Below are 26523 nucleotides of genomic sequence, written 5' to 3'. Positions count from 1 at the left end.
CTCTGCATCATTTTGAATGCCATGTTTCATATGGGATCATTGAATTACATAATGAAAGAAAACTGTAGATACAGTGATTTATTTCCTTTGACTTTTCAGGGATGAGGTGGAAGTTCACGTCGATAGAATTGTGACTGGGAAGGTATTGTCTGCTGATCATGAGCTTTTGGTTTTTACTCTGGATGATTTTAATCACCATCTCAGCATCAAGACTGAGACAGTTTCACAGATAAATTTCTTTTAACCTTTCAATAAACAGCAATAAATGGTGATTGAAACTATTTTTTAAGGCTTTTATTTATTTTTATTATTGTTGTTTACTGCAGTATGTTGTAGTCAAGTTTTTAGGAGCAAGGAAAGAAAGTGCTGAGAGGATAGGAGTGTTGGGAGTCAACTTCTTTGGTTATGAAGTCAAACCCGACTGTCCACTGAGTGATGAGTTGAACTTGGTAATGTGAATATCTCTTTTGAATTTATTATTAATGTTTGATAACAAAATTTCAGGCAAGAATAACAGGTCTCCCAGTTAATGAGTAACTTCACTGGTAAGAGTATCACAGTTAGGTTTGATTTCTCTAATTTATCTTCTTCTTAAAGAGAAATTATTTTTAACATTTTTTCCAGAATGAAGTTGCCCCTTTACCTTCAAGCAACATAGTGGAAGGTTCAACTTTGTTCATTAGAATCTTGTTATTTCTTGATGAAATGGCAAAGGACCAGGTAGACAGCAGAAGATTACAAACCTTATTATTTTTCAAATTGCTTCTTGTGTTTCCTGACAGATGATTTTATGCAATATAGTCATTATTAAAGATTAAATTTAATTAATTTGGTATAGTTTCAGTTACATCTTATATTTTACAGATTCACCTTAAATCAAGACCGAAAAATCCCCCTCTGTATAAAGAAAAGGTATGTGCAATGTGACAGCAGTGACCAAACAGAAAATGAGTTTGGATATATTTATAAATGAGTAGTGATATATAAAATTCAGATTCAAACAGGCTTAGACCTAGATTTTCAGTGTAACATGAGTTTGTTTTGTGTGTAATATTTCAGGAGGGTCAGCTAGAGATGAGTAGTGTGAGTCTTGAACTGGTCTGGGATGTTTACACACTTGTAACACGCAGGTAAAGTACACTGTTAACCATGTGCCATTGGAACAGTTGCCATAAAAACGCATGTGTATTTCAAGAAACATTACATATTGTGTCTCTTCACAGGGGAGTAAAGCACAAGAAAATCATAGCATCTTGCCTGCTGCTTCTTCGATTGTTTTACCAAAGCCTCCCTTGCTTAAAGTCCAACCTTAGAGAACTGGCAGCTGACTCTTCTGATAAGACAGCATTTGAAAAGGTGATAGCCGCGTCAGTAGTTCATTCCCTTGCATGTAAATGTGGTAATAATGAATATTGTTTTGGTTTTCTCAGCAACAAGAACTGTCCTCCAAAGTATTTGCCCACTTATGTGACGTTGTGGATGATAACGAAGGGTACTACGATGAAAAGATTCATCAGATTTCAAAACTGATTATCTTAGAAGGTAACTCTACGGCTAACTTCCCACAACGCAACACTACCAGTGTAGATATCATATCTGTACGTTATTCTATTTCTAAACTGGTCTTTATAAACGGACTTACGTATGATTTCTAATTAGTATTTCTCTCAGTTACGAAAAATTGTCAAAGTTAAGTCCTAGAGCATTCTATAGAACAGTCTAGAACCCGAAGTCATCCAGCTGTGACCTTCTTGTATAAGAGCATTCTGGAACGTTCTGTCTCTTATTTAATTACTCAGATTTAGAAACCGTGTTAATCTACTAAATTTAGTTCTTTATAGAAGTTTCTAGATCCTTGGACTTTATGTATATAATAGCGATAGTTTCATAAAAAAAAACAGAGAAGTGTGAAGAAGCTTAGTGCTGTAAAATCGAGAAGCCAACTGCGTGGAAATAAATCAGTTTGTTGCTGATACCGACGACCCTGAGTTTTGTCTAGGAACAACCCTGCTCTACATTGACACTCGTAATACTCCCAGTTTGAAATCATGTTGATAGAAATATCATTTTATCTGTCCTTGAAACAGGAGCAGAGATTTTCTTCCCAGACTCGAAAACAAGGCGGAGTCACTTGTTGTCTATGGTGGATCAAGTGATGGAAGAAAAGAAGGCGGCATCTCTGGGACTCACATTTGAGTCACTCTGTAGATTTTTCAGTAATAAAGATGCCAGTGGTCTTCTTGGACTTCCCGATATTGTGACAGAGGTAGTCGAATTAGGTTTCAACGAGCTGGTAGTATTGGGTTAGGATGAGACCAAGTAGAATCAATCAGTAACATGAGTTGATAACAAATCTCTAAGTTAAGAAATTAGGAGAAACTCTTTTAATGAAAAACCCCTTGGTTTTTTCAACGTTTTTCAAAAAGGAGGAAAAAGGAAAAATTAACTCAAAATGAAAACACGATTGTGGGTGATAACGTGATCAGTCGATACAAGGGGAACCAATCATCTAGAATTGAAAGAACTTCAGATCTGCAGTATTATACTAAATGAACCGTCTACCTAGAAGGACCATCTTCAATTAGATTGACACACCCAGCAGCAAGTACGTTAACATTTGGTTGTCCAGCATATGCATGCAGTCGGTTAAAATGCTACAAAAAACAGTTTCTTCTGTCATATCTAGAGAGGATTTGACTGTGGACAAGTTCTTGCCGTCATGACAACGTTGTTGTCTGTGGCTTATCAAGAGGTGTGTTAAGATCTTATCTGTGCAATTTCATTTGTATTTCTGTCGCCTTGTTCCACTTACTTGCACTTTTCAAAATCTGTTTTCATAGCAAACCTTTTCTCTTAAATTTTACATTCAGAGCCTGAACTGCGTGACAGCAGCAGATGATGGAAACCAAAGCGAATCGACATCCAACCTTGTTCAGCTGTTGTGTGCAATGCAAAGGAGTCTGTTAACATGGTGCAGTACACAAATGAAATCTGGGAGTTCCTTTGGCCAAAATGTCGCCACGGATCTTATAATAGAGTGTAAGTTTTACATGTCAAGATTATCAAGTGCATGTTGTAGTGAATACTGCACACGTTTATTAAACGATGTAAAATTTGGTAAGATAATTTGGTTTGATGCGTTTGTGGAAGTCTGATTTTACATTTTGTGTTTTGTTGTTCTAGATGTTGGTATTCTGGCCAACAGAGTGTTCATGTCACTACAGGCTGTGAATGACGCTTCAGACCAATTGGTTGTAATAGACAGACTTGAACATTCGTATGTCGCGGCAGCCATGAGACAGCTGGTGAGTTTTGTATGGGTTTCATACTGTCATCGTAGTCTTGGCATAGAGCTTCGTTTTCATATTACATAAGATTCATTTGACTTGATATAATAATCATTATATTTGTTGTATTTGTTGTAGGTTTTGTTTCTTAATCTATTTACAAACGTGGATTCCATTTGTATGCCAGTACTAAGACATCTACAGCCAGTTTCTCTGGAGTTGAAGAAGTGTTCAAACAAGTATCCACAGCTGTTCTTCAAAGTAAGGATTTTTGAAACATCCCGGCTAGTTTATGCAGGGACCGCGCAGCAAGTTTTTGAGACGGGGGGGGGGGGGGGCTATTTTTGGCTCCGTTATTTTTAATAATTTATTTTTATTTTTGCAAAAAAGGGGGGGGGGGGGGGAGGTTAAGGCCCCCCCAACCCCCAACCCCCAACCCCCAACCCCCAACCCCCAACCCCCAACCCTCCCTCTCTGCGCGGTCCCTGCATAAGTGTTTTAGATTGTGATTGTTTTGTTTAATTCGTAAATACTTTTTCAATACAAACTTAAATAAGCGCTTAAAAAATTCGGAAATCAAATACTCTCATAATTTTGAAAGACTCGTTGTCATAAGCAATAGATTTAATTCAGATTTCTGATACTTTGTGTTTGGTGAGTAATCTTGATTGCTTGAATTTGTTTCCATCAGATTGATTCTGAAGAATGGAACAAGACAGTGGGTCAGACTGTACTCAGAACATGGCAGATGGAATCTGCACATAATTATGAAAATAACCTGGATGTTAAAATGGTGTGGATTTGAACATTTGTGTACAGCTCTTTATTGTTGTTTTTCTTTGCTCCTTTTGTCATTTTCACTCTTGTGTTAAACTCCTATGTACTCAGTATCGCCATTTTCTTAATTGTTTCAGGTCTTTAACTGTCCTGGCTGCTCGGAATTTACTGTTGACTTTGATGCGCGCTGTGAAACTGAAAGAAGGTTGGATTTTCTTAGTGCACTCATAGATTTGAATTTTGCGCACGTTTTGTTGAAATTGCGAGATAAAACCTACAGATTTAATTTTTTTAGTAAGAAGGCTCGTCAACATAAATGTTAGTTTTTATGAAATCAATTTAAGAGTTCGACTTCGATGTCTTGCAGATATGATTACTTGGAATTTACAGATTCAAATGGTAACAAGAAACGCTTTGATCAGAAGGTTGACACTGAGAAGTGGCCAAAAGTGAGTGACAAGATCTTTTCTGTGGTTCCTTTCTGTCTATATCAATGGCAGCTATTCGGATTAGTCTGCCAAATTTTAAATGTCCGCCCTTTTCCGCGTATTTAAGACTTTTTTCCATTTCTCAGCGTTTTGATTGTTCAAATACAGTCTCTTCATCAGCCAACCGTTTTGTTTGTTTGTTTGTGCAGAGTTATACATTCAAAGCCGGAAACCGCTTGCTTTTTAATTTCCATTCAGATGGCAGTAATAACGAATGGGGATACAAATTCACGGTAATTAAAATGATGTCAAATTTCATCCTATTCTTTCCCTCCCATCCCCTCTCCCCATAGTAATCGATAGAAATATTCTGAATTTCGTCAGGTGACTGCAAAAGGTTCACCAGATGTGGCTCTATCGTGGATTTTCGACCTGCAGCTTGGAATGGCTCGTCTGTTTGGTCAGCTGTGCAGTGCGGCCTTGGATAGTAGGAAAGGTAGACATGTATAAATGACCGATATTTTAATTAGATTCTTAAAAAGTCTTATCCAATCAAATTCCTACTACCAGTCAAAATTTCATTTACGAGAGCTATCAAGCGTAGTTCATTTATCAAGTTAATTGTACAAAACACTCAGGACCCGGTTCTTCAAAGCTGGGGTAAGATAACCCAGGGTTGGGGTGAAATCTGATCAGTTAAAAATTCAGTATCATTCTTTTCTGTACAATTTAAAGATTGGATGCTCTAAAAAGAATAGAGAAAATTATCTGAAAAAAGTTTTTGAACAAGCGAATAAAGGAACCCAGATTAAAATTTGACCCTGAGTTGGCGCTAATCGGCCTTTGAACAACTGGGCCCAGTAAATTAGAATGAACTTTGTGGGGAAAAATACTGTTTCACTCAACTATCATCTTCATTCTCGAAATAATATTTCCATTCCAAACTGTCTACAATGTGGTCAATTGACGGTGAAATTTATCTCATTTAGCCTCCCCAACTCTTTCGGATGTTGACAATGAAGAAGAAACTAAGTTGCTACAAAGCGAAATTTGGACAACACTTTTCCGTGGTGGATACATGACAGGCAAGCTGCAAAGATCTCTCTCTGGTCATCATGTGAGTCATTTTCAGTTTATTTATTGCTCACTGAACTTTTATAACCCTTAAGTATTCATGACATAACCACTTTCCTCTGCTTGTTTCATAGGCAACAACAGCTTCTTCAGTAGAGAATTCCGTCAACTCTTTTTTGCACGGATTTGACGGTGGAGATAATGGAGCTATCGAAGAACTAATTAATAGGTTGGTTTGCGTTTAAATGCCTCGACAATGTGGTAATGTTTCAATGCGGTAGCTTACGCTAAACCGTTCCTGTTTATTGTCACGCTCTTTTTGAAGCATGCCGTCTAACGTCTCCTTTAGGTGTCGTGAGAAGGCTCCCGGTCCATTCATCGGAGGTCCCCTGGTAGACCAGGCCGTCAAATCTGCTTTTGCTGCCCTTATTTGGCACTCGCAGGAGTTAAGGGACCAGATAGTTCTATTTGGTGAGTAGAACCGTCAGCACTGCATGTTTCTCTACAAAGCAGTTTTTGTTTTCAAACTTCAGTGCTTTTAAATTTTTCGCTCAGTTACCTATAGGGAATATTTTAAATTTTCAGCTAACAACACTCCTCCAGAATCTGTCCCAGAAGGCGTTCAAGAAGCTTATATAACTGCTGAGTCTCTTAGGCGAGGATTGGTAAGTTTATTTTGGTATTTCAATTCAATCTTTTGTCGTGGAGGATACTGCTGTTTGTTATTACACCTCTGTTACACCTCAGTTCTTAACCTCTTATTGTCGTCCTGTTTTGTTGCAAGGTGGATCGTCGCCAGCGTCTGATTCTGCAGGCAGAAGAGGAATCTAGTCAGGACAGCAATTCACTTCAAAAAATCAATCCTGACTCACAGGGTATGTCAGGGTGTCTACAATGCTGTAAATCATTTTTGACTTTGTGTTTATGTTTACTGAATTCCATCTCCTGTATAGAGTGACAACCTTGTCTGTATTAATCGATGTTTCGTGTTTTGTTTCAGTGATTGCCTGCAAAGAAAAGGCGCAGTTTCTTCTCAAGTTTGCAGGGCTGCAGAGGATCACTGACAAAACCTGCGAGGTACAAGAACAGATCGCCACACATTTCCTAGTCCATAAAAATAGACCTTTTCTTTAGCAATCTCTGATACGTTTAAATTCAAACCCGTTCATACATTGTAGGTTACTGCCTGGCAAGTTTCGGCCTCTGTTTCGTTTGGAAGGAGCAATCGACTTTGCACGAAACTGTTCAACACGCAAAATATTTATATTCTTTTGCAACTTCAAAATTTTCGGTGTTTTGTTTTGTGAGGTGTTGGTGTTAATCTTGCGATGGTTTTATGGCACTTGCACAGGGGAGAGAAAACAGACGATCCAAGTGGCTGAACAGAAAATCGTCTTGGCAGAGAACATCTGGCGAGCACAGTGGGAGCATTTTGTCGGGACCTCGACAGGTGAGAAATCTGCACAGTCTGCTAAATTATTGAATCAGTTTACCTTATCTTTTTGGATCCTGTTTTCCTTACATTTACTGAATTTATTTTTGGATACACCATAAAAGCTTTTCCTGGCGTCGCAAAGCGTGAAACAAAAGTATTATTGTTTCCGCCAGAGAACCCTGTCCATCGAAGAGATCAAGACGATAGACAAGCATCCAGCATTCAAACTTATCCTGGACTTTGTCACAAATGATTCCTATTCTCATGAAAGGTATGTTGATGGGGCTTGGGTCAGCTCAGGCTGTACAGTTATTCCTGTTTCCATCAGCTTTTGTTGTTTACATCTCTGGTTGCAACACAGGTGCCAATTGGTAGAGCTGCTCTAGTGCTTTAATTTTGATCTTTATTTCACCTTAATTTTTCTGTTCTGTTGAAGAATCCAAGCCCTACTGCAGCAGAGAGTGAAACATGCAAACAATGTGGCCGACATTTATCTCTTCGCTGCGGATTTTCTTCGTATTTCTTCGGAAACAGATCTTGTCCAGGTGATTTCTTTATGTCTCAGTTAAAAAAAAAAAAAAAGAGACTTCTTTCCTCAACCCATCCAATATCTAATTCTCCCTGGAGCATCCCTCACCCATCAAGCCTGAGGTTTTTTAAAGTCGAATGTCAGGTCACCTTTATTTGAAAGCTTCAAATTTTATTAGTAGACCCAAAAGGTTGACTGAAATAAGTTATTTTGATAGCTATTTTATGTGAACCTGGGCCCGAACTTGTTTGAACCTGTTACATAGGACCACGGACACTTTCAGGGCGTGAAATTGCGCCTAATACAGGCGCCAATGCGACTAAATTTTTCACTTTGGCGACCAAATCCTGAAAGTTTGTCGCCAAATTAGCGACTAGAATGTTTCATCATAGCCTTACCAAGAGATATAGTGAATTAAAAAGATTTGCAAAGATAAATCCGCGGCAAACTTCCTCGTTATGTTTGTTTCCAAAACGTAGCACATGCATCTCGATCGATAACTAGACGCCATCTTGGATTTAGGTGAGCTTGAACGTTGTACATCATCCATCCTAGTGTCCACTTTGTAGCACGTTAGAGATCTTTTCCCTTACTTAATTTTGGAGGGTTTATGTAGAACGCTGACAGCGTAAAGAAAGGTCTTGTTTGTCTTTGAAAATGGCGACCACCTTTTTTTGAATTGGCTACCACTTTGAAGAATTTAGGAGCCAAATGGCTATCAGAAAAAAGAATTAATTTCACGCCCTGACTTTACATTACTTTAACCAAGGATGTTAAAATTCGTTTCATCTGTTTTTCACTTTACAATAGCTGTATTAGTTAAAAAAAAATCTTTATTGTCGAGCTCCCTGAATTGTTTTTGTTTGTTCTTTTCTTAATCCACTCAGGCCCCAGCCGTGCTCTTCTTGCAACAGTTCTTGGCTTCTCAAAAGTTCTTTCCGAGGTAAGACTCGCCGTTTTGATAGAAACCTTGACTGAAGTATCTGTGCACTATGAAACATTAAATGTATCACTTGTTGCAAGAGAATAATACTGTTTGTTGTAGTAATCCCGGTTTTTTAAAAAGACACTTAATTAACGACCGTTACAAATCAAACTCACGATACGGACTAAGTCGTAATAACTTAGGAACACCATAGTTGTTTACATGAAATTTAAATATTCCTCCTGAGTTTTGCGAAACATTGCTCTTTCACTTTCAAACGGCCTCATTAGTTACATTACAACATGACATCTCACTTTTACTTGTTTTCACGAACGCTCTATACATTAGACTTGCTCAAAGCGAGAAAATTGTCTAAAGGAGCAGCTGCGAAGAGAACTGGTGATTAACATTTCACCGGTGTGCATTCTGGGTCAGTTGGAGCGATCGTGGAGTGAAGTTTTTTTTTTATTTGGTAGACACTATGCGGATAATCTTGATGGTTGTGGGTTACATCTGGAGAATAAAGTCCGCCGAGCGTACTATGCGCTGGTTAGAAGATGTCTGGAGGGAGTCAAGTCTTACCATACACAAGCTTCAATTCGTAGGTATGATCACTAAACTTTAAAAGGAAATGAAAGACGCTATGGTCGTGTCAGGATGGACTGTGAAAAGAAGGGCAACGAGGAAAAGACTTCCCTGGCTTTGGTTAGATTCAAGTTACACTCGACCTAAACCGTTTGTGTTTCATTGTTTTTTTTTTGTGTGTGTGGTCTTTATTTTTTTTTTTTGTAAAGAGCTGCAATGTTCAAAACGTTTCAAAGAAATTGAGTTCGTGACTAGGTGATATTTTGTGTGTTGTGTCTTATTTCAGACCGAGTTCTGCAGCATTTGAATGTCTCCGAGCTTTTGTTCTCCATCTACTTGATACTGACTGGAAGGTTTGTGATTTTGGATTTTCTTAAAAGTCCGCGATCTTTGTACGTTTTCATGAAGTTCTTATGATATTCTTTTGTGTTTGCTTATCAGGGTTACGATTACACTTTTATTCTCGATGTTCACCTCCCTGAGTTCCTTCTGGACACTGCAAAAGGTGATTTGCGATCACTTTCTACGCGCTCAAGATTCTGCCATTAACTTTGTGACTCGTATAAATAGAAGCTGAACAACGCTTTTCCCGAGGCTGAAGTATCTCTTGAGAAACTTACTTAATGTTTGAATGGAAAACTCTGATAGAATACGGATATGATGTCTCGATATTATATTATCTTGCATGAGCTTTCAACGATATACCTGAAATTTTTGCAAGGGCCAATGGAACGTTGCCAAACGTTCTTATTTATGTATTTGTTTATTTATTTTTTAATTTCAATTTTGCTGAGCATAGCATAACCTCATTTTTAATTGATTTACTTTATAGAAAATGATGGTACAGGTTTTTCTTAGCAATTCATTGTGCTGTGTGTATAACATGTGTTCTCAAATTCTTGTGTAGCGACCGTATTGGAACCTAAACAGGATGTGAAGGATATGAATGAACAGCAAGAACTGGATCATTATGAAGAAGGAAATGGCTGGCTACAGGAGGCTAAACGAGACATATCTTGGTTCTCTCGTCTGCAGAATGAAGCACAGACAGATCAGGAACGACGGGTTAGTGTACTTTGAAAACCACCAAACAGAATCCCCATATGACTACATACATTTTGCCCCTGTGACGTCCCTCTCTCTCTCTGCTTGTTTCGTTTTCAATTTTCTTAATTTTTGGCTTTCTTGGTTGGTTTATTTCTTTTTTACTGTAGTTAGCTGTCTTAAACATTCATAAGAAAGTGTTTAGACCCGCAGATTGTTAATTAGTAGTTACCATAAAATTCGCTTTTTTCCCCTCAGAGAATGCATCTATTTGTGGCACGTTTCTCAGATATTCTTGATGTGTCAATAACCTGTGATGGCTGTGATGTCACCCTGTCGGGCAGGAGATACCGTTGCCTTAACTGCATGGATGTTGACTTGTGTAATACGTGTTACCTAAGTGAGTGAATATCGGGCTTCATGTAATAGCCCTTCCTTCGTAACATACATATTTAAGATGTTCTTCAAGACGTGAACCGGTGTCTTTTGAAGCCAACATGATTTATTTTAGTTCAGTTTCGCCAGGTATGTGATTGTGTTATAAGCTGAAATTCACCTGCACTGCAATTTTTGTTGCGATGGAAGTCGGATTCTTATCAACAATTGTTTCTTCCTTCATACTTATCTTTAAATTGTACTGCGCAGGTGGAGTGAAGCCCGAAGGTCATACAGACTCTCATGATGTTATTGACATGAGGTTAGTGATCATTACGTGATCCTATTATCGGCACAGGACAACCATTTTTAAATGGAGGAAGCATTTTACTGAACTCTTTATTGCAAAGTTATACGTCATATATCTTTACCTTCACCATTCTGTGCAGCCTCTTGCCATACATATCCCTATTCTCAGTGCTTGGATTAAGTTTGATCCAAGGCGAATTGATACTCATGTTATTTTAGTGATAACGCGATATTTTTTTCTCAAGCTGCCAGCAGCAGCTATTGAATGACGAACCAAGGTGTGCTGAATTTTGCGTGAAGAGAATCAGCGAAGACAAAATATTTTAACTAAAAAATTAACATTTTACTCTGAGGTTAATGAAGTATAAGTGTTACGTGAGCAGACTCAGATTTTGGTAATGTTTTATTTTTCAGATTCAAGTGTGACGAATGTCAGAGTTTTATCGTCGGAACACGGTTCCACTGCAATGAATGCACAGACTTCGATTTATGTTTTGGTTGTCATTCATTTGGCAAGTTCCCACCGAGGTAAGTTAATTCGTCATTTTTTAACATATTATGTCATCTACCAAAATAGAGCTGATAATCATGTCTACCGACTGAAATGATCATTATGTTTTCTCCCAGACACTCTGCGACCCACAAAATGACCAAATTTCCGCTTAAGACAGGTGAGGTAGAATTTTTAACGTTTGAAAACGTTCAAAGTCTAACAATCTGGTGTGGATATGTTCAATTTTTGTCAGTAATAAAGAATGATTGCTTTAACTTTTTTAAGGTTCACTTCTAGACACGAGTGCAAACGATCCAGCGAGCCGTGTACAGCTGTACACTCATCATCACGCTTGGCTGCAGTTTACCGCGTTGGCTCTTACTTTGGCAAATTTTATTAATGAGCCAAACAAGTCTGGTAAATATATTTTTCTATACATCATTCTGTAATCAGTCGTTCTTTGAGTTTCTAAGTTTGTTACTCACAAGTAGTTTACTTCATTTCCACTACATGTTTTTGAGACTCGTATCACAGATATAGAGTACAATAAAATGAACTGGAATAAGGTTTTGTGAGAATGTACCCCGTCTGAACGTCTGTTTGCAAGTACGCGATCTTACATATACAAATCCTTTCTTTCCATCCTGGATCCGCCATGGCTTCTGTTAATGATGAGTATTGCAGTTAAAAGTATTTTATTTTAAGTTGTACGAAGAATATCAACAGAGGAAAGTAAAATTTTTGTTTTGTTAACTTGTTTGTTTGTTCATTTAGTTTTATTTTGTTAGTTGTGAGTTTAGATTATCTCCGTACCGCTGGCCATCTTCACATGGACTGCCTGTCTTTGGTGACTAAGTGCCTAAGCCATGCCTGCTTTAAAGCACAGACCGGTATGTAAATGTTACGTTGGAATAAATCTCACCTTAGTTCACTTAAATTTCTGTTTAACCCTTTAACTCCCAAGATCTCATTAGTAATTCTCCTTACTGTCTACCATATAGTTCTTGTGATGTTAGTATTGCGAATTTGGAATTGGATCATTGATATTTTCCCTTATTCTCATTACTTGTCTGCTTGACATTGTACTGATAGTGAAAGGAGAAATTCTGTCCAGGTCACTAGTGGGACTTAAAGGGTTAAACACCCGCATGGTAAAAACAAAAGGAAAGGATTTTCTCGACAATTAGTTTCAAGTAGCCCCACTCAAACTTACCTACAAGTAACGTCTGTAGTAAGATTTATTGTGGCATCAGCCTCTTGGGTTGTATTAAAACCTTAATGCCAAAAGATCCTGACTTGTATCTCTGTGTCCACCAGTGTTTTTTTTTTCTTTTTTCGCGTAGTGTGGCATTTATTATGTTTTCATCTTGTAGGTGAGGATGGCACGGAATGTGGGGCATCCTCTGGGAAGGAAGTTGTTTCTGTTTCTGCTCATGAATCAATTCCAGAAGGAGAGAGTACACATGACGTTGAAGGAGCGGCGACCATAAATACGGCTGCTGTAGCTGCTACTGCATCTGCTGATGTTATGGCGATAGATAAGGATGCATGTCGATCATCAGGAGATGAACCTCACCAAACTGAAGCCAAAGATCATAAGGATACGGCTGCTGTAATGGAAGAAAAAGTACTTACGGAAGGAATTTCTGAAGTGGACACAAACACAGCAAGTGGTGATGGGACAAATGTAGGTGTGGTGATTAACGAAGGGCCTTCATCTGAGAGTAAAGTGGAAGGATCTGCTACACGGCAAGACATAATAACACAAACCATTGAAGATGTTGAAACATTGTTTGCCAGCAAAACGCACGAAAGACTATTAGGACTTCTTGGGGCTGTTCTTCCGCAGGATTCAAAGGTGCAAACATGATGTTATATCTACTGGGTTATCTTCTTAGAGAAAGGAACTAGCTACTAAGGATCGGAATACTTTTAACTCGTTGATCAACGAATGCTTCTTGATTTTTATTTCGCTGAAGAGTTTGATAGTTAGTTACCTTTTTCTCGTAAAACGTTTGTGCCTGCAATCGTTAATCATTCTTCACCATTGGCGAAAAAAGCATTAATGATTTAGTTTTATTGTTTCTTATGTTATCAAGTCGTAAGAGGATAAGAGTCACTGATGTAACTGGGATAAAAATATACTCTGAATTTTCTTGTTATGTAATCGCTGTATGTTTTTTCCTCTCCTCAGTTCAATCGCTGGACATCTTACTGCTCTGGAGTTGAAGAGTTTATATCGGACAAATTTCTTCCAACGTTGTTTAAGATTATTAGGTGCGAGCCATTTTTAATTCTCGTCACGAGAAGATTGAGAAAAGTAATGCTGAAGTGGTGTTGTTTTTTTTTGAGCAGGGACGGCGAATGTGACGACAAAACGAAAGCTCTTGCCCTTGGAATTCTTGGAAAGTTTTTGCAGTGCACCAGCCCTGTGGTGAGTGTTGTTTCTTTTAATGGGTGTGTTTGTTTGCCATTTGAGGCTGCGTTTCCATGTTGTGATGATTGCAGTGTACACTCCACCAAACAAGCATTCTTTACTTTGTAAGTAAATTCTTGTAGATACCTCCCAGAAGACACAAAACAGAGATATCGCCAGGCAAAGTTTTTGCCTCGTCCCACTAAAGGGTATATGTTGTTATAACCACAGTCAGGGTTACAGCACCACCTACCCTTTTGATTTATTGTATTTTATCCCAGTGTGGTAATATGTTTTATCTTGGTGATTCTGACTTCTGCGTTATCGATAATTCGACAGTCTCCATTACTGACTGAATTATTTCTTACTGTGGTATTCAGGTGTCTGATCGTGGTGTATCGCTCTTTTACACTTTACCTGTCAAGCCGGAAGGTGAGATCAGCAATAAAGAGGGATCATCAGGAAACGCCACTGTTGAGTTTCTCTTTCACCTTGGAGCAGAGTATTTAGCGAGGTGGGTATTATCATTTTGATGTATCAAAATTAAAATCATAATCACAGAGTGATGAACAGATATCTATATATATATATATATATTTATTTATGTATAGGAGCGTTCTCTTTAACTGCCATCTTTCACCCAGGCCAAACAAGAGATTGAAGGAAATTCCTAACTGCTTTTGATTTACTGTTACCTCAAGGCTTCGAAATGGTATATTTTCAATCTTTGGCGAACTCGCTTTGTTATTATTTTCTTTGGATATAACGAGAGAGGCGAAAGGATTAACAATCGAATTTGTCCGTTAATTTGTTTGGTTGGTTTGTTGCAGATCTGATCTTAATGCGTCCTCGTGTATGGCATCCACATTACAACAATTGGCAAGTTCATCTCACTGGCAGCCAAGTGTAGCAGATTATGTTGGAATGTGTCTGGAGCGTTTGGCTCAACCGACTGAGGTAAAAGATTCACAAAGTTTTCGGCCCTCAAGTAATGTAACGTTTTTATGCTAACGTATCTGCTGATTTTCAAGTTATCCTACTTATTTATTTGCAGAACGTAGATTTAAGTGCATTGTTTGGACTGCTTGTCTTCGCAAGATTTCCTGATGTAAGTCTACTTTACTTGAAGGGCGATAAGTTGGGACAATAAGTACAACTTTTATATCAAGACTGGATGAGAAGTGACTGACGGAGGGGAAGCTCGATACTGGTTCAACAGGGCTCTTAAGCGTATTTTCTTTTATTGTTGTCATTTCAGTTTGTTCGTATGGGGTCCGTGGTTGAAATGAAGGATCCAAGTGGAGAGAAGCGGAGAGCGGTTGTGTTCAAATATTACCTTGATAAAGGAAGTGTTACAGTAATTGATGTCAAATCTCGTAAAAGGAAAACGGTAAGAAACTCTTCTCACTTGCTCTCGTACCAAACACTTCGCTTTGACGCACAAATTTTTATTCATTAACAGGTCAAGGAGCACCTTTTAGAAGAATCCTCTTCTCTAAGTGAAACTTTCAAGACTTCAAGGTTTTCTGTTCTTCTGGACATCGTCGTAAAAATTCTTCATCTTCTTAAAGATAGTAAGTCTTCAAGCCTTCACATGCAATTGCTCTTTAGGTTAATTTCTGTAGTTGGCGCTGCATTTGTTGGAGCCACTTTCAACCAAGGAACCTTCCAATCTAAAGAATTTGGTGCTTTTTTTTTTTTTTTTTTTTTTTTTTTTTTTTTTAACAGAAAAGACTGTTCCAGTGGAGAGAATGTGGGTTCTATATCTTGGACTGAAGGGCCTACTTGGTAACATTAAGGTATTCTGATATTTAACACGTTTTAATTTAATTTAAATGAATATGAAGGAATGTGCTGATCCAGTCAATCGATTTTGAAACACGTTAGTCAGGGAAGAAGTCGTGTCTTTCGAAATAATCTTGCGCCAACATCTGCCACAAAGTAGCTCAGTTTGGGAAGTTTCTATTATTATAGTTTAGAGAAGCACTATCTACAGCTTGATTAGAACTCGTAGCAAAAGCATCGAATGCATAATTGTTTCCGTTTAGGTATAAAAACTCTCATAATTTTCCAGGCAAATTCAAGTTTAAGTCTGAATTCAGAGATGGTGGCCAGTGGTATCGTTCCTTTGCTTGTTAATATTGCCTGTCAAGGGACTACATTCAGCAGTCAGTGGATTTTACGAGATTTGGAGGCGAGTATAGCCATTAGCAACAATCATTTCTTCAGAGCGTTCTACTACAAATTGCAAAAAAGCAACATACAGTTGCTAAAAAGATCAGGTCTGAACACCGACTGGAGAACTATAGCGAGTTAGACCTACTCGCAGGCAAGGTAACACGCAGTTTACTGGGGGTGGGTTAGGGGGCGAGGGGAGCAGATATAGCACAGTGATGAGTATGCTTGTCCCCATCACTCAGGTTCGGGTTTGATTGCTGGAGTTTCTCGTCAATCTTGATTGCTCGGAGGTTTATCTTTAGATACTCCGGTTTTCCTCCCTCCCAGAAACCAACACTCCGAGTTCCACTTCGACCGCTGATAACAGTGGACTTAGAACCACCTCGTGAATTTGCCAAAATTTCATATCCCTGTCATTTATCTGTTTTGTTATCACTGTTATTCATTCTTATGGTTAAGATAGTGACATTTTCTGCTGAACGAAGCCAGCCTTTTTAATACCAGCGGAATTCTAATCCAATTGCTATCTGTTGTCACTAAAACAGGTGTTGTCTCTCAAATTGTACAAGTCAGAGCGATTCACCACACCATCTCCATCTAAACCGGCTGAAAAAGATGAAAGTAAAACGACATCGAAGACTTCACAGGAAGCTGAACCAACAACAAATGATACCTCTGCAACGGTAGAGACAACAAAGACAAATAATTCAGTGAAAGAAGAAGAAGAAGGCGGGGGTGATCCCTTTGAAGGGCTTGATGATATCACCAAGACATGCTTCGAGGTTTGTACTCTGTTAATGCGAATCTTGGCTCACTTATCTTGATAATAATTCATAATTTTTATCTTTATTTATGGATTTGGACTTCTTTTCACCTTTCATAGACTATCTACGAAGCGATGAATGTTCCTTGTTCCGTACTTAGAGCCATTTATGAGAATGTAGAACATGATCAAAGCCGGCTGCTGGAAGAAGTGCAGAGAGGGTCAGTAACTTAATGGGACAAAAATCTTCGAATTCTAAGCGATTGTAGAAGATATTTAACAATCGGATTTTTACTTTGTGGTGCGTGGTTTTCTTGCTCTTCTTATCCTGTTCTATCAAGAAACACCAGAATTCACTTTCGATTAAGACGTTCGCGAAGTTAGGTAGGTAGGATGATTCTGTGATGAATAATGATTGACTCATCATGCAACATTCGTTCCACTCAAAAGAAGAGGGGAGCCTGGAGCCTTGAGCCTGGAGTAACGTTTTGGAAAAGGAGAATTGCTTTACCCAGACACAAGCTAAGACGGTCAAAATGTCTCGTGACCCGCACATGGACTGATAAACAATACTGCCATTTTTTTTTTAATATTCCAGGTTTGATGGCGCAGGTTTTCAAGTATCGGACGAGGTTAGAGAACAAGCTAAGAAGTGGTAAGTAAGTATTAATTCATTTTGCCCATTATACGCACTTGGTTCGAAGCCTCTTTCAATTACTCGGTTGGTTGGTTGGTTGTTCATTTATTTGCTTCATTGCCTTTTTATTCTTCGGTTAGCTAAAATGTAAAATGCTCAGATTTGTTTTTAATCTCTGCACGATTGTTTTCTTTTTCTTTCTGAAGTTTTGCTTCTCTCATCAGGGTAGCTATCCAAAAGAAACCTGATGTGAACTCGGCGCCAGGCTCTGTTGTTGACGTTGGAGTTGTTCGTTATACGACCAGTGAGATATTACCAAAGAATGTCCAGGCCAAAGCTGAACAAAGCGAAGCGGCTCAAAAGTTGATTCCTTCGCTTAGTGATGCGGAAATTGAAGAGGTAAGTATTACTGCGTCAGGCCACGAAGGCGTTTCACACGATAAAAGAAACTTAAAATAAATACTTTTTTTTTTTGGACATCTTTGATTCTTTTAGACTCGCGAGAAGCAGGCTCGCACTAAATCAGCTGAGTTGTTAAAGAAGGAACTCGAAAGTGAAGAAAACTTGGGAAGTACAGAGTATCTTACCAAGGTAAGGATGTCTTTGCTGTTTTACTCTCATTGCTGGTGTTGCAACTTGCCTTACCGGCTTCTTTATTTGTAAACAGTGATAGTAACAAAGATAAATTCAAAGAACCCGAAAGTGTTGAATTCGTCATACAACCTCAAAATCAAAAGCGTCCACGCAGCGTTAGCGATTCCATTCCCTTTTCAGCAATTACGTGTCCATAATAAGATTGTGTGATCTCAAAACTAATCACAACATTCTTAACGAACTGTAGTCCTTCACTAATAAACATTAACAAGTGGCTACTTATTTGTTTATAGTTTGAAGTATGATAATATTAAATAATTTTTATTATTTGTAACGCTCTCTGATGCTTTTATTCCTGATATAGGTTAATCTTGCTCTGTCAGTGATCTACTCGCGGCATTTGATCGCCATTTTGCTGGGACAATGGCCACAGGGTCTTGTGATCACATCTGAGCTGATGGACAACAGTGATGAAGTACAGTTCATTGGTTTGCTGGACATATTACAGAGACTGGAGAATAAAGAACTGTTTGAAAAGGTATGAGACCTGCCTATCCACTCTTACAACCTCAGTTCTTTACTAACGGTATTTGTTTTACTTTAGTAGAAATAAAGATGTTTGTGCTTCTTATTGACTTAAAATCTTTGAGAATTTTATATGAAGGAATAATCCCTAAGCCTCTTGAAACAATATATTTTAAAATGCTTTCTCTTGCAAAGACGACATAATGTTTGCATAAATTTCTTCACTTTCATGCTTTCTTTCTCCAAGGGCATGTTACATTCCTTCCAAGACTCCATCCTACACTATCCCCCCCCCCCCTCTCCCTCCTAAGGAAGCCTCCGCTGGTCTAAGCCTCACCCTTGTAAAATTACCCCTGTTCCACTGCCTGCCACCTGGCTGCACCCACCAAGTGCTAAACAACACTGTATCTGCTATGTCAGGTGGTGAGTTCAGTTGTACGGTGTGGAGACCCTAAACTGGTTCATCCTTTGTCTCTTGCTGCTGCTCACTGCATGGGTGAAGTGACCCTGTCAACTGAGACCAGAGAGTCTGAACATAAGTATCCGAATGATACAGTGAACGAGGTAAGACTCCGCACTCAATGTTTTGGGTAATTTTTTTACTGGTATCATCTTGATAGGAACAACTTTATGTATTTCCGAGAATCTTTTTATGGACATCATCTTAACTTAAGATAAAACAAATCTTAATACAACATTATACAGATATGTGAAAGTGACAAACACATCTGCTGCCCTTTTTTGTTGTTTTTTTTTTACGCGCTTTTTCCACGTTGCCCAGAGATGCGCTTGGCCTTGAGAGACAGTCAGTTAGTGAGTAGGCTCTTTGCTAGTCCCATCTAAGTCCCCTACTAATGGACTTAGTGTCTCGAGACACTTCTATATTTCCACGTTTCTTTCGCGTTTAAGCAAAGGCGAGTTACAGCCGCCTCTTCTTATTCCGTACACAGGGAAAAGTACACATTCCTGGCGCTGCTACCCTCTTTGTCAAGTTTGATCCAAGGTGTGTGACCTTAATGTATTGTTCTTTAGCTTTTTATAAGTTAATTTTTGGTCAAATCCAACGTGAATTTGTTTCATTATTGCACAACCATCAAATTGTGAATCAAATTTGTCATTTTTGTTCCCTTTCTTGCCTTTTCAGATGTTCCACCGAGGATGGATGCGATGAACTGCGGATTGCATCCTCAGCTGACTATGAACAAAACAAACACGTGTTTTCTGGTCCCAGTAGTCGATGGATTGATTTGGAAATACCAGGTTTGTAAAGCATCATGGACTAGACACAGATGATCCGATCCTGAACATGAGAAATAAATACATTTTTAAAACTTTATGTTTTGTTTCAGGTGACACTTTGTATTACATATTCACTTCCGACAGCAGTACCAACGACTGGGGCTGGAAATTTGTAGTCACTGGCGGCCAACTGGGAAGGTAACGGCACTTACACATTGCAAAACAACACCTCAAGGAGTGACTCGCACTTTGAATAGAAATGCATCTGTTCTAGAGTGCTATCTGGCCATTGAATAATTGGATGAAAGGTTTTTTTTCCCTTTTTTCACGTATGTCTGAACTTAAGAGGGGTTTTGTTTATGCTTTCTTTTAGATTCAAGACTGGCTTTACAATGCTGAATGCTATGCTGTCACTGGATAACAAAGTTGCCAGGTATTTCTTGATGGAGCCAAATTTTTGTCATCTAGCAAACCCCTTATGTGCTTTCATTCTCTTTAAGCAAACTGATGTTAACATGGGTGGTTTTTTTTATCATTGAATTGAATTTCTGTCACTGATGGGCTGATTTTGTTCATTCCCAGGTCCTTGCCAATCAAGACGTTATGGGTTTGGTTGGTATCGGTAGCCTGCTGCCAGACTGGTCAGCAGCGTCTCATGGCGACTGGCTTGCTGCTGCGACTACTGTTAGTCGTGTCAGGGTAAGACATGTATCATAGATCGGTCTTTAGACACGGAGCAACTCATTTTAATATCACAGAACAGTTAATAAAAATAAGGTTACTACTTGTAGAGTTGAGAACTCTGCATGAACAGATGATACGATTATGTAATATCCGTGGTTCGTAATTTTTTTCCATGGCAGACAAGTGTTGGAGAGAGATGGGTCGTGTTCAGTTCCAATGGAGACAAGTGATCGGCCAGACCTGAGTTTGTTGAGGCCCCTGTGGTCTCTTTATACCAGCATGTTGGAAAAGGAAGGAGGTCGGTATACACAACGCCTTTTTAATTTTTTGATTAATCACTTATTTGTACCAATTCTTTAAGAAACCTTTTTTAACCCTATTTCTAATAGCTTATACGACTAGAGAACTTTTAATTACGTATAATATATTACTTTTCGACGTGTAACGCATCAACCCGGTGTTGTTTTCCAAACTGTTTTATTTTTGTATTTATCCCTTTAAGCCAATCAGTGTTGGCCATTGAATGATGTTCCTCTTCTATCAATAGGTTCTGGATCAGTTCCTACTTTGGTGTCTCCTGTACTTCGAGGACTCACTGAACTCTTTTTGATGGTGGAAAACCTCGCACAGGTCGCTGTAACAATTTACTGATTATTTCTTAATCTACATATGGTTATATAACTGTAAATATTCTTTCTGCAAAGTTCTTTACTTTCTGACTGATTTTACATTTTACTTTCCTCAATTAGGACTGGGGCACGGCTGAGGACCTCGTGGTTGGTTTTACAACAAATGAAAGTTTGAAGCGATGCTTCTCACAGGTAAATAAAGATAATTAGAAAAGTTACCGGCTTTAAACTTTTTCATCCTAAGATCAGTATGCACATTCTCCATACTGTTTTCTATATATTTCCCAAGGTGCTTACGAGGAGAGTTTGCTTAATAATCAAAAGCTCCGGTATTTGTTGATCGTTTCCATTATTCTCATGAATTTAATGTTCGATTCAGGGGGGATACTGTGAGGAGAAATTAGAGGCTAGTCACTCTTAGGGGTTAAAGGGTTAAAAGTAAATACAATAACTAACAAATTACTTTATTATCTCGAAACTCTTGGAAGGGAGTTGCTTACCACTTAGAAATCCTCATTTACAGTCTTATTTTATCGATGTTTGGAGAAATTAACGCAATGCTCAGAAATAAATTTGTGACTTCGTTGAAAATTTTTAAAGGGACACAGCTGTAGTAAATAATTACACATTAGTTGTCTCACTCGCCATAGGCCGTGCAAAAGGTTGGTCTCATTGGTCTTGCTATTGGACAAACAAACAAGGCTTCTGAAGCCCTTATCAAGGCTGCCTCTAATCCACAACCGAAGGCGGATGAATCCAAAAAGGTACGGAAATCCGTTCTGTATTCAGACTTTGTATGTTGATAAAAGTTGAGCAAGTCATACATTTTCATTTTTCTCAACAGGAGAAGTCAAAGGTAGACTCCTCTGTAAGGTGAGTCAGCGATCTCCTGGCTTTTGAAGGATTTCGCCATATTATCTCAGTGACTTTGTTGAACACAACTGATATGTTGTATAGTTATTCTAATTATGCAGCTGTTTCTAGATTTGATCTTGAATATTAAAGAAGGATGCTCTATGGTGTTCACTTGATGAAATCAGTTTTAGGTCCTCGTTATCTCACGAATCATAGAAATGAAAACCTAACTTTTAAGAATTATATTGACATTCCACTTCACTTGAATTGGCACAAATGTAGTTTCCATCCTGTTACAAGTTATTTTCTGTGATATTCAGCTTCCAGCTACCTTTTCCTATCACCATTGGCGGGGATGATAATGAAGATGACACGACAGGAGATGGATCTAGTGATGACTCGGACGATAGCAGCTCCTCTGACTCCTGGAACTGATCACGTGACTCAATGTCACAACACCGACTGGCTGTCAATTCGTTTATTTGAAGTCACGTGAACACTATTCTGAGGAAAGTGAAATGATTCAAGAATTAAACATGATCATTCTGAGGATCACGTGTGCTCAAAGGATGAACAGAACCATCAAGTAGTTCAATTTCTCTGATCTATTGGGTAGTGGCTTGATTTGGTATTTTAATCACTGCCTTAAAAACAGATAAGTATGGATGGACAGTGATTCTTAATGGAAACTGAAATCCTAGGTTTGAATGATGCTATTAACTGTCAGAGACTGAAAAAACTGGCAATCATTTTCGCAGGTTAAACAGGAGTTTTAAATCCTGTTTTTGTCAACATAGACATTCAATATTGCAGTTTTATAACGTCAATCAGGTTATCGGCCCTGAATCATCTTTAATTTTCAAAAGTGCAGACTAAAATTGAAACTCAAGTGTACCACCTCGGCATGGTACGTCGACCGATCCTCTGAACTTAAATTGGCTATTATTGTTACTTCCACTGTTACTGTTACTGCTCGGGGTCAAGTCACGTTTACTCGCTTTGGCAATGTGTAACTCGATGAATGTAATTCATACCCTTATCTTGAGACCTAAAGATGAAAGAAGTTTCGAAGAGTAATCTGCACTTAATCAAATCCAAGATTAGTTCTTATGCTAGAGCACTTTAGTTGAGAATATAAAGAAAAACTGACGTAAAGCGATGAGCTTTTCAGGCAATCACCCCAATAGAATTTTATTAACGCTACTTCTCTGTATTGAATGACGTACTCATTTGGCATTCAGTGTAGTACAATATTTCTGAATAAAGACACTTCGTTGGTGAAGAAAAATCTCGCTTGTTACGTTTGTTATGGAAAGGAAATCAGGTTTTCAGTTTGCTGATGAATTCTCTGGTAAGCACGTCGAAACTGTTCAAAGGAATAGTGGAGGCTTTTGAAAACGCCTGATAAAAATGTGTCACATGCTGTTGCTTCCATCTTTTCTTTATAAGATAACGAACACTTATGAAAACACTTTATTGTGAGCGTGTTTTGTTTGCCCTTTATAATAGAGGTTGCACCAGTGGAATCGCCTTTTGTCACCTGTCAATCAATTTTTCAGGACGTAAGTTGCCTGCGCAAATTTGTTAGCAACTTTCATTGAAGTCGGCGGATATGACAAAGAATTCTTTTCGTGCACAGAAAGAAGTTGGGAAGTGAATCTGAGTGTTTTGATTGTTTGATAACCTCGCCTGGAAAGTATGAATAAATTTTCGGAGAGAATTCCGACGATGTTACCGGAAAAAAGCTTCATCCTCTAGCAGTGGACATACGAGAAAACTCTGAGTACAGCGAATTGTGGGTTTGTAGAAACGTATAACCTGATTACCACCATCTAATACTATTCATCAAAGGAGTTCAAAGATATTAACTGAGGAATTAAATGAAATCTTTAATAATTTGTTTGAGAAAACTGGAAAGGTTGATGTTGAAAACAGATCACTCACCCAACTAAAGACCACCTATGTTTGATTGACATTGACATTCTTCAGACATTCTGTTTCAACAAGAACTACGTTTGGAAGTTTTCCCTTGCTGGATCCTTTGTCTTCAAACGCAGAAGCAAAAAATGGGTGCAAGCTCATCCGTTATGGATATCGTTTGAGAAACTAGTCAACAAATTAAAAGGTATGGTTAGGGGAGGAGGGGTTACGAAAGGAGGCGGAGGCCGGTGGGTGCATGTGAAGCATGCCGGAACTGATGTTATTCTTTGGGTTTCATTTATTTTGTGGACCAAACACTCTAAAGTGGTATCCCGCTCTTTATGTTAAGAGCTCTGTTCCCTCCATACTTACTACTGTTATTTCTTTAATTAATTTTTTTTTAATCGTCCTAAACAATTCACGTTAGTATAGATTAGACTGCACGTTCCAACATCGGTGTTACCGTGATAGCATGGCATGTTCTCAACGCTTATTTCACGCTGTGGTTTAAAATATGTTTATTCATGACGTTTATGTCTATTTTATGTAAACTTAACAACGCTAAACTAAGTAAGTACTTTTAGCAGCTCATTAATGAATCAAAATGCTACATAACTGCGTTAGTACTATGGTATACTCCACATTAAGGTTAAGGGAACTTAAATACTCAAGTTACATCGCAAAGGGTGAAAGGCAAAGATCTAACCATGCAAGTGCCGTGAGAGAAAAGTAATATATGCAAAGCTTGGTTTCAGGCATGATAATAGTTGAATTAAACAAGGCAGCAGTCACGCCATCTTACAATGAGAAAATTTCCTAAATTACAAAGGTTGTTACTCCACTGAGAAACCCAGGAGAGGAAATTTAAATCGAAAGGAATGTTACTTGAAATCCATCAAATAATAATGCATCACTATCTTCATATCTTGATTGTTTGGACCCGGTTCCTGTTCCACAGCTCCTTCGTCTGCAGACCCCGACCATGCCGGCATATCTTGTTTCCCAAAGTATCGAATGGTGCACCTTTCGCCAAAATTCTCAGTTATACTCTTCTCGGAAAGAAACTTGAATTGCGTCGGCGTATTCTCTGGAGACTCAGGAGCAAAGAACTCAAGAAAATAACGGCCATCTGGCTTGAGGCAGCTGAGCATGATGTCTGTGTACTGCTTGAGTCGACCTTCCCTCATCATGTTGATTGCGGTCATGGATCCGCGATCCCAGATAAAATCAAATTTACCTCCAGCTATCTTGGCCGAGAAATCGAAGATACTACACTCGTACAGTGTGATATTCTTTCCATTGTTTTTGAAAACGGTACCTTGATTCTCAGGAGACAATGACACGGATTTCTCGTTGTAGGTCAACTTGTTGTCACGAAAAAATAACTCGATTCCCTTCCGGATCAGTTCAACACCTACAACTGAGTGTCCTTGATCGGCTAACCAGATCATGTCCAAGGACTTTCCACAAAGAGGCACCAGGACTCGGAGATTTTTTCTTCCACGCGTAACTTCGTCATGATGTTTTGTCAACATGGCGTTCACTTCGTTAGTGTGAAATTCAGGGTTGTCGGTTTCCCAGTCTTGAGCCCATGTCTCTTTACTTTCCATGTCAAATGAAGCAATGTGTTCTAAGTTTTCTTTAGCATCCATTTCCACCGCTTATTTACTCCAGGCAGAAAGATCGAGCTTTCTGGAGTTTTCCAACGAAGACGCTGATAAAAATACTCAGTGCTGGTTGAGACTTGAGTCAAAGAGAAGACTGGAACCAACCAACCAACCAACATTTACGCATCTTCTTACCGACGACCAAGTCACGAAAGAAGCCATTTTTCTTTCTGTGATTGATAGCGGTGGTGATTGCGTTGGTGATTAAGGGAAATTTGCTTTCTTGTATCTTCTGGCGTGATTTTTATTGCGTGTCGTTATATTCGTGACTGACTGAAAACGGATGTAGCCAATGTCACGCGACGATACTGTTAGAAACGTTCGCACTACTGAATGAATAGTAGATTTTATGTGTGTGCGTAAGTTAAAGCACAGCTCTGGTTATGTCAACTGAATGAAGTATTGGTGTTTTTTGAATAAAAATTACGTTTACATGGGAAGATTAGGTTTTTCTAGCCCTTTTATTTGGGTTTAAAAGTCAAACTTCGACAACTACACGAGTTTCTTTGGATTATTTTGACTTTTGGAAGAACTTTCAGAGAATTGAGTTAAGAAATTAAGTAGGCTATTTCCAAGGTGATTTTTCATACCAAATCTGAAGTGTGGAAAATTGACGTTTCATTGTAGTCTCGTATACCATTGTTCAATGATTGCATACGATATCTTCAATTTGACAAGAAACGTCATCTTTCGAAAAGCTTTATTAATATGAAAAAGTCGGTAGAAATTAAGATCACTCATGACGGAATATAAACATTTAATTTACTGCGCTCGCTTCTACCTCTTTATAGGCTAAATTAAGGCAGTTTTTCTGTTTTTTTTTAATCTTTTTTTTTTTTAACTCGTACTTAGACACAATTTTCAGTTTTCATCGGCTGTTGAAATAGCGCTTTTGCTCAATTTACATTGCATCAGAGAACAAATAGAAATTTTTTCTTTTAATTCAAATAGCAATACAATAACGAAAAAAAGTATGTCTGTCTGGAGATCAACACAATAATGAACCTTGGTAAGGGAAAATTCTATTTACTCTGGCTTTAATGAAATCTTTACAAGGAAATAGGTTTACCTGCGCCATTTTTTTTATGTGAAAAATCTTACGAGGATCATGAGGGAATTCCTGTGTGACGCGTTTCTGCGATTCTTATCCTCAGG

At 38.4% G+C, this 26523-nt stretch overlaps 2 protein-coding genes across 4 annotated transcripts in view; one reads left to right on the top strand and one right to left on the bottom strand.

The window, feature by feature from the left end:
- Window positions 1–23069, top strand: part of LOC131785818 (zinc finger ZZ-type and EF-hand domain-containing protein 1) — a 32351-nt gene extending 9282 nt beyond the window's left edge. The window contains exons 24-88 of one of the 3 annotated variants that reach the window (XM_066170846.1): window positions 100–142; window positions 327–449; window positions 625–720; window positions 865–912; window positions 1060–1130; window positions 1224–1356; window positions 1431–1542; window positions 2088–2266; window positions 2687–2752; window positions 2871–3039; window positions 3184–3305; window positions 3426–3548; window positions 3979–4080; window positions 4202–4269; window positions 4432–4513; window positions 4702–4785; window positions 4877–4988; window positions 5482–5609; window positions 5701–5795; window positions 5916–6037; window positions 6152–6231; window positions 6351–6441; window positions 6567–6643; window positions 6918–7016; window positions 7175–7272; window positions 7438–7546; window positions 8418–8473; window positions 8932–9060; window positions 9327–9393; window positions 9482–9545; window positions 9948–10105; window positions 10343–10484; window positions 10730–10781; window positions 11183–11296; window positions 11396–11439; window positions 11559–11678; window positions 12050–12151; window positions 12635–13119; window positions 13456–13538; window positions 13617–13695; window positions 14058–14191; window positions 14508–14634; window positions 14732–14785; window positions 14936–15067; window positions 15140–15251; window positions 15406–15476; window positions 15752–15871; window positions 16401–16637; window positions 16739–16839; window positions 17217–17273; window positions 17480–17654; window positions 17751–17846; window positions 18214–18387; window positions 18795–18938; window positions 19325–19377; window positions 19519–19634; window positions 19724–19811; window positions 19987–20046; window positions 20196–20312; window positions 20477–20595; window positions 20845–20927; window positions 21047–21118; window positions 21577–21690; window positions 21771–21799; window positions 22102–23069. In XM_066170846.1, the coding sequence (XP_066026943.1) occupies window positions 100–142; window positions 327–449; window positions 625–720; window positions 865–912; window positions 1060–1130; window positions 1224–1356; window positions 1431–1542; window positions 2088–2266; window positions 2687–2752; window positions 2871–3039; window positions 3184–3305; window positions 3426–3548; window positions 3979–4080; window positions 4202–4269; window positions 4432–4513; window positions 4702–4785; window positions 4877–4988; window positions 5482–5609; window positions 5701–5795; window positions 5916–6037; window positions 6152–6231; window positions 6351–6441; window positions 6567–6643; window positions 6918–7016; window positions 7175–7272; window positions 7438–7546; window positions 8418–8473; window positions 8932–9060; window positions 9327–9393; window positions 9482–9545; window positions 9948–10105; window positions 10343–10484; window positions 10730–10781; window positions 11183–11296; window positions 11396–11439; window positions 11559–11678; window positions 12050–12151; window positions 12635–13119; window positions 13456–13538; window positions 13617–13695; window positions 14058–14191; window positions 14508–14634; window positions 14732–14785; window positions 14936–15067; window positions 15140–15251; window positions 15406–15476; window positions 15752–15871; window positions 16401–16637; window positions 16739–16839; window positions 17217–17273; window positions 17480–17654; window positions 17751–17846; window positions 18214–18387; window positions 18795–18938; window positions 19325–19377; window positions 19519–19634; window positions 19724–19811; window positions 19987–20046; window positions 20196–20312; window positions 20477–20595; window positions 20845–20927; window positions 21047–21118; window positions 21577–21690; window positions 21771–21799; window positions 22102–22216 (7027 nt within the window). In that variant the 3' untranslated portion in view covers window positions 22217–23069. Of the gene's footprint in view, window positions 1–99; window positions 143–326; window positions 450–624; window positions 721–864; window positions 913–1059; window positions 1131–1223; window positions 1357–1430; window positions 1543–2087; window positions 2267–2686; window positions 2753–2870; window positions 3040–3183; window positions 3306–3425; window positions 3549–3978; window positions 4081–4201; window positions 4270–4431; window positions 4514–4701; window positions 4786–4876; window positions 4989–5481; window positions 5610–5700; window positions 5796–5915; window positions 6038–6151; window positions 6232–6350; window positions 6442–6566; window positions 6644–6917; window positions 7017–7174; window positions 7273–7437; window positions 7547–8417; window positions 8474–8931; window positions 9061–9326; window positions 9394–9481; window positions 9546–9947; window positions 10106–10342; window positions 10485–10729; window positions 10782–11182; window positions 11297–11395; window positions 11440–11546; window positions 11679–12049; window positions 12152–12634; window positions 13120–13455; window positions 13539–13616; window positions 13696–14057; window positions 14192–14507; window positions 14635–14731; window positions 14786–14935; window positions 15068–15139; window positions 15252–15405; window positions 15477–15751; window positions 15872–16400; window positions 16638–16738; window positions 16840–17216; window positions 17278–17479; window positions 17655–17750; window positions 17847–18213; window positions 18388–18794; window positions 18939–19324; window positions 19378–19518; window positions 19635–19723; window positions 19812–19986; window positions 20047–20195; window positions 20313–20476; window positions 20596–20844; window positions 20928–21046; window positions 21119–21576; window positions 21691–21770; window positions 21800–22101 lie in introns of those variants that run through there. The other 2 variants (XM_059102765.2, XM_066170847.1) reach the window with 2 other exon arrangements.
- A 971-nt stretch (window positions 23070–24040) lies between these two features.
- On the bottom strand, window positions 24041–25621 carry LOC131785839 (thiopurine S-methyltransferase). The gene has a single exon (XM_059102795.2). It carries the CDS (start codon window positions 25351–25353, stop codon window positions 24583–24585), a length of 771 nt encoding a protein of 256 aa, XP_058958778.1. The 5' UTR covers window positions 25354–25621; the 3' UTR covers window positions 24041–24582.
- Window positions 25622–26523: the final 902 nt, after the last annotated feature.

Source organism: Pocillopora verrucosa, chromosome 8 (assembly GCF_036669915.1).
Source record: "Pocillopora verrucosa isolate sample1 chromosome 8, ASM3666991v2, whole genome shotgun sequence".
Lineage (NCBI taxonomy): Eukaryota > Metazoa > Cnidaria > Anthozoa > Scleractinia > Pocilloporidae > Pocillopora > Pocillopora verrucosa.
This window is presented reverse-complemented; position numbering and strand designations above follow the sequence as displayed.

Bases quoted from the DNA above. Each gene is read 5' to 3' on its own strand.
- LOC131785839 (XM_059102795.2), bottom strand. From the start codon at position 25,353: ATGGATGCTAAAGAAAACTTAGAACACATTGCTTCATTTGACATGGAA.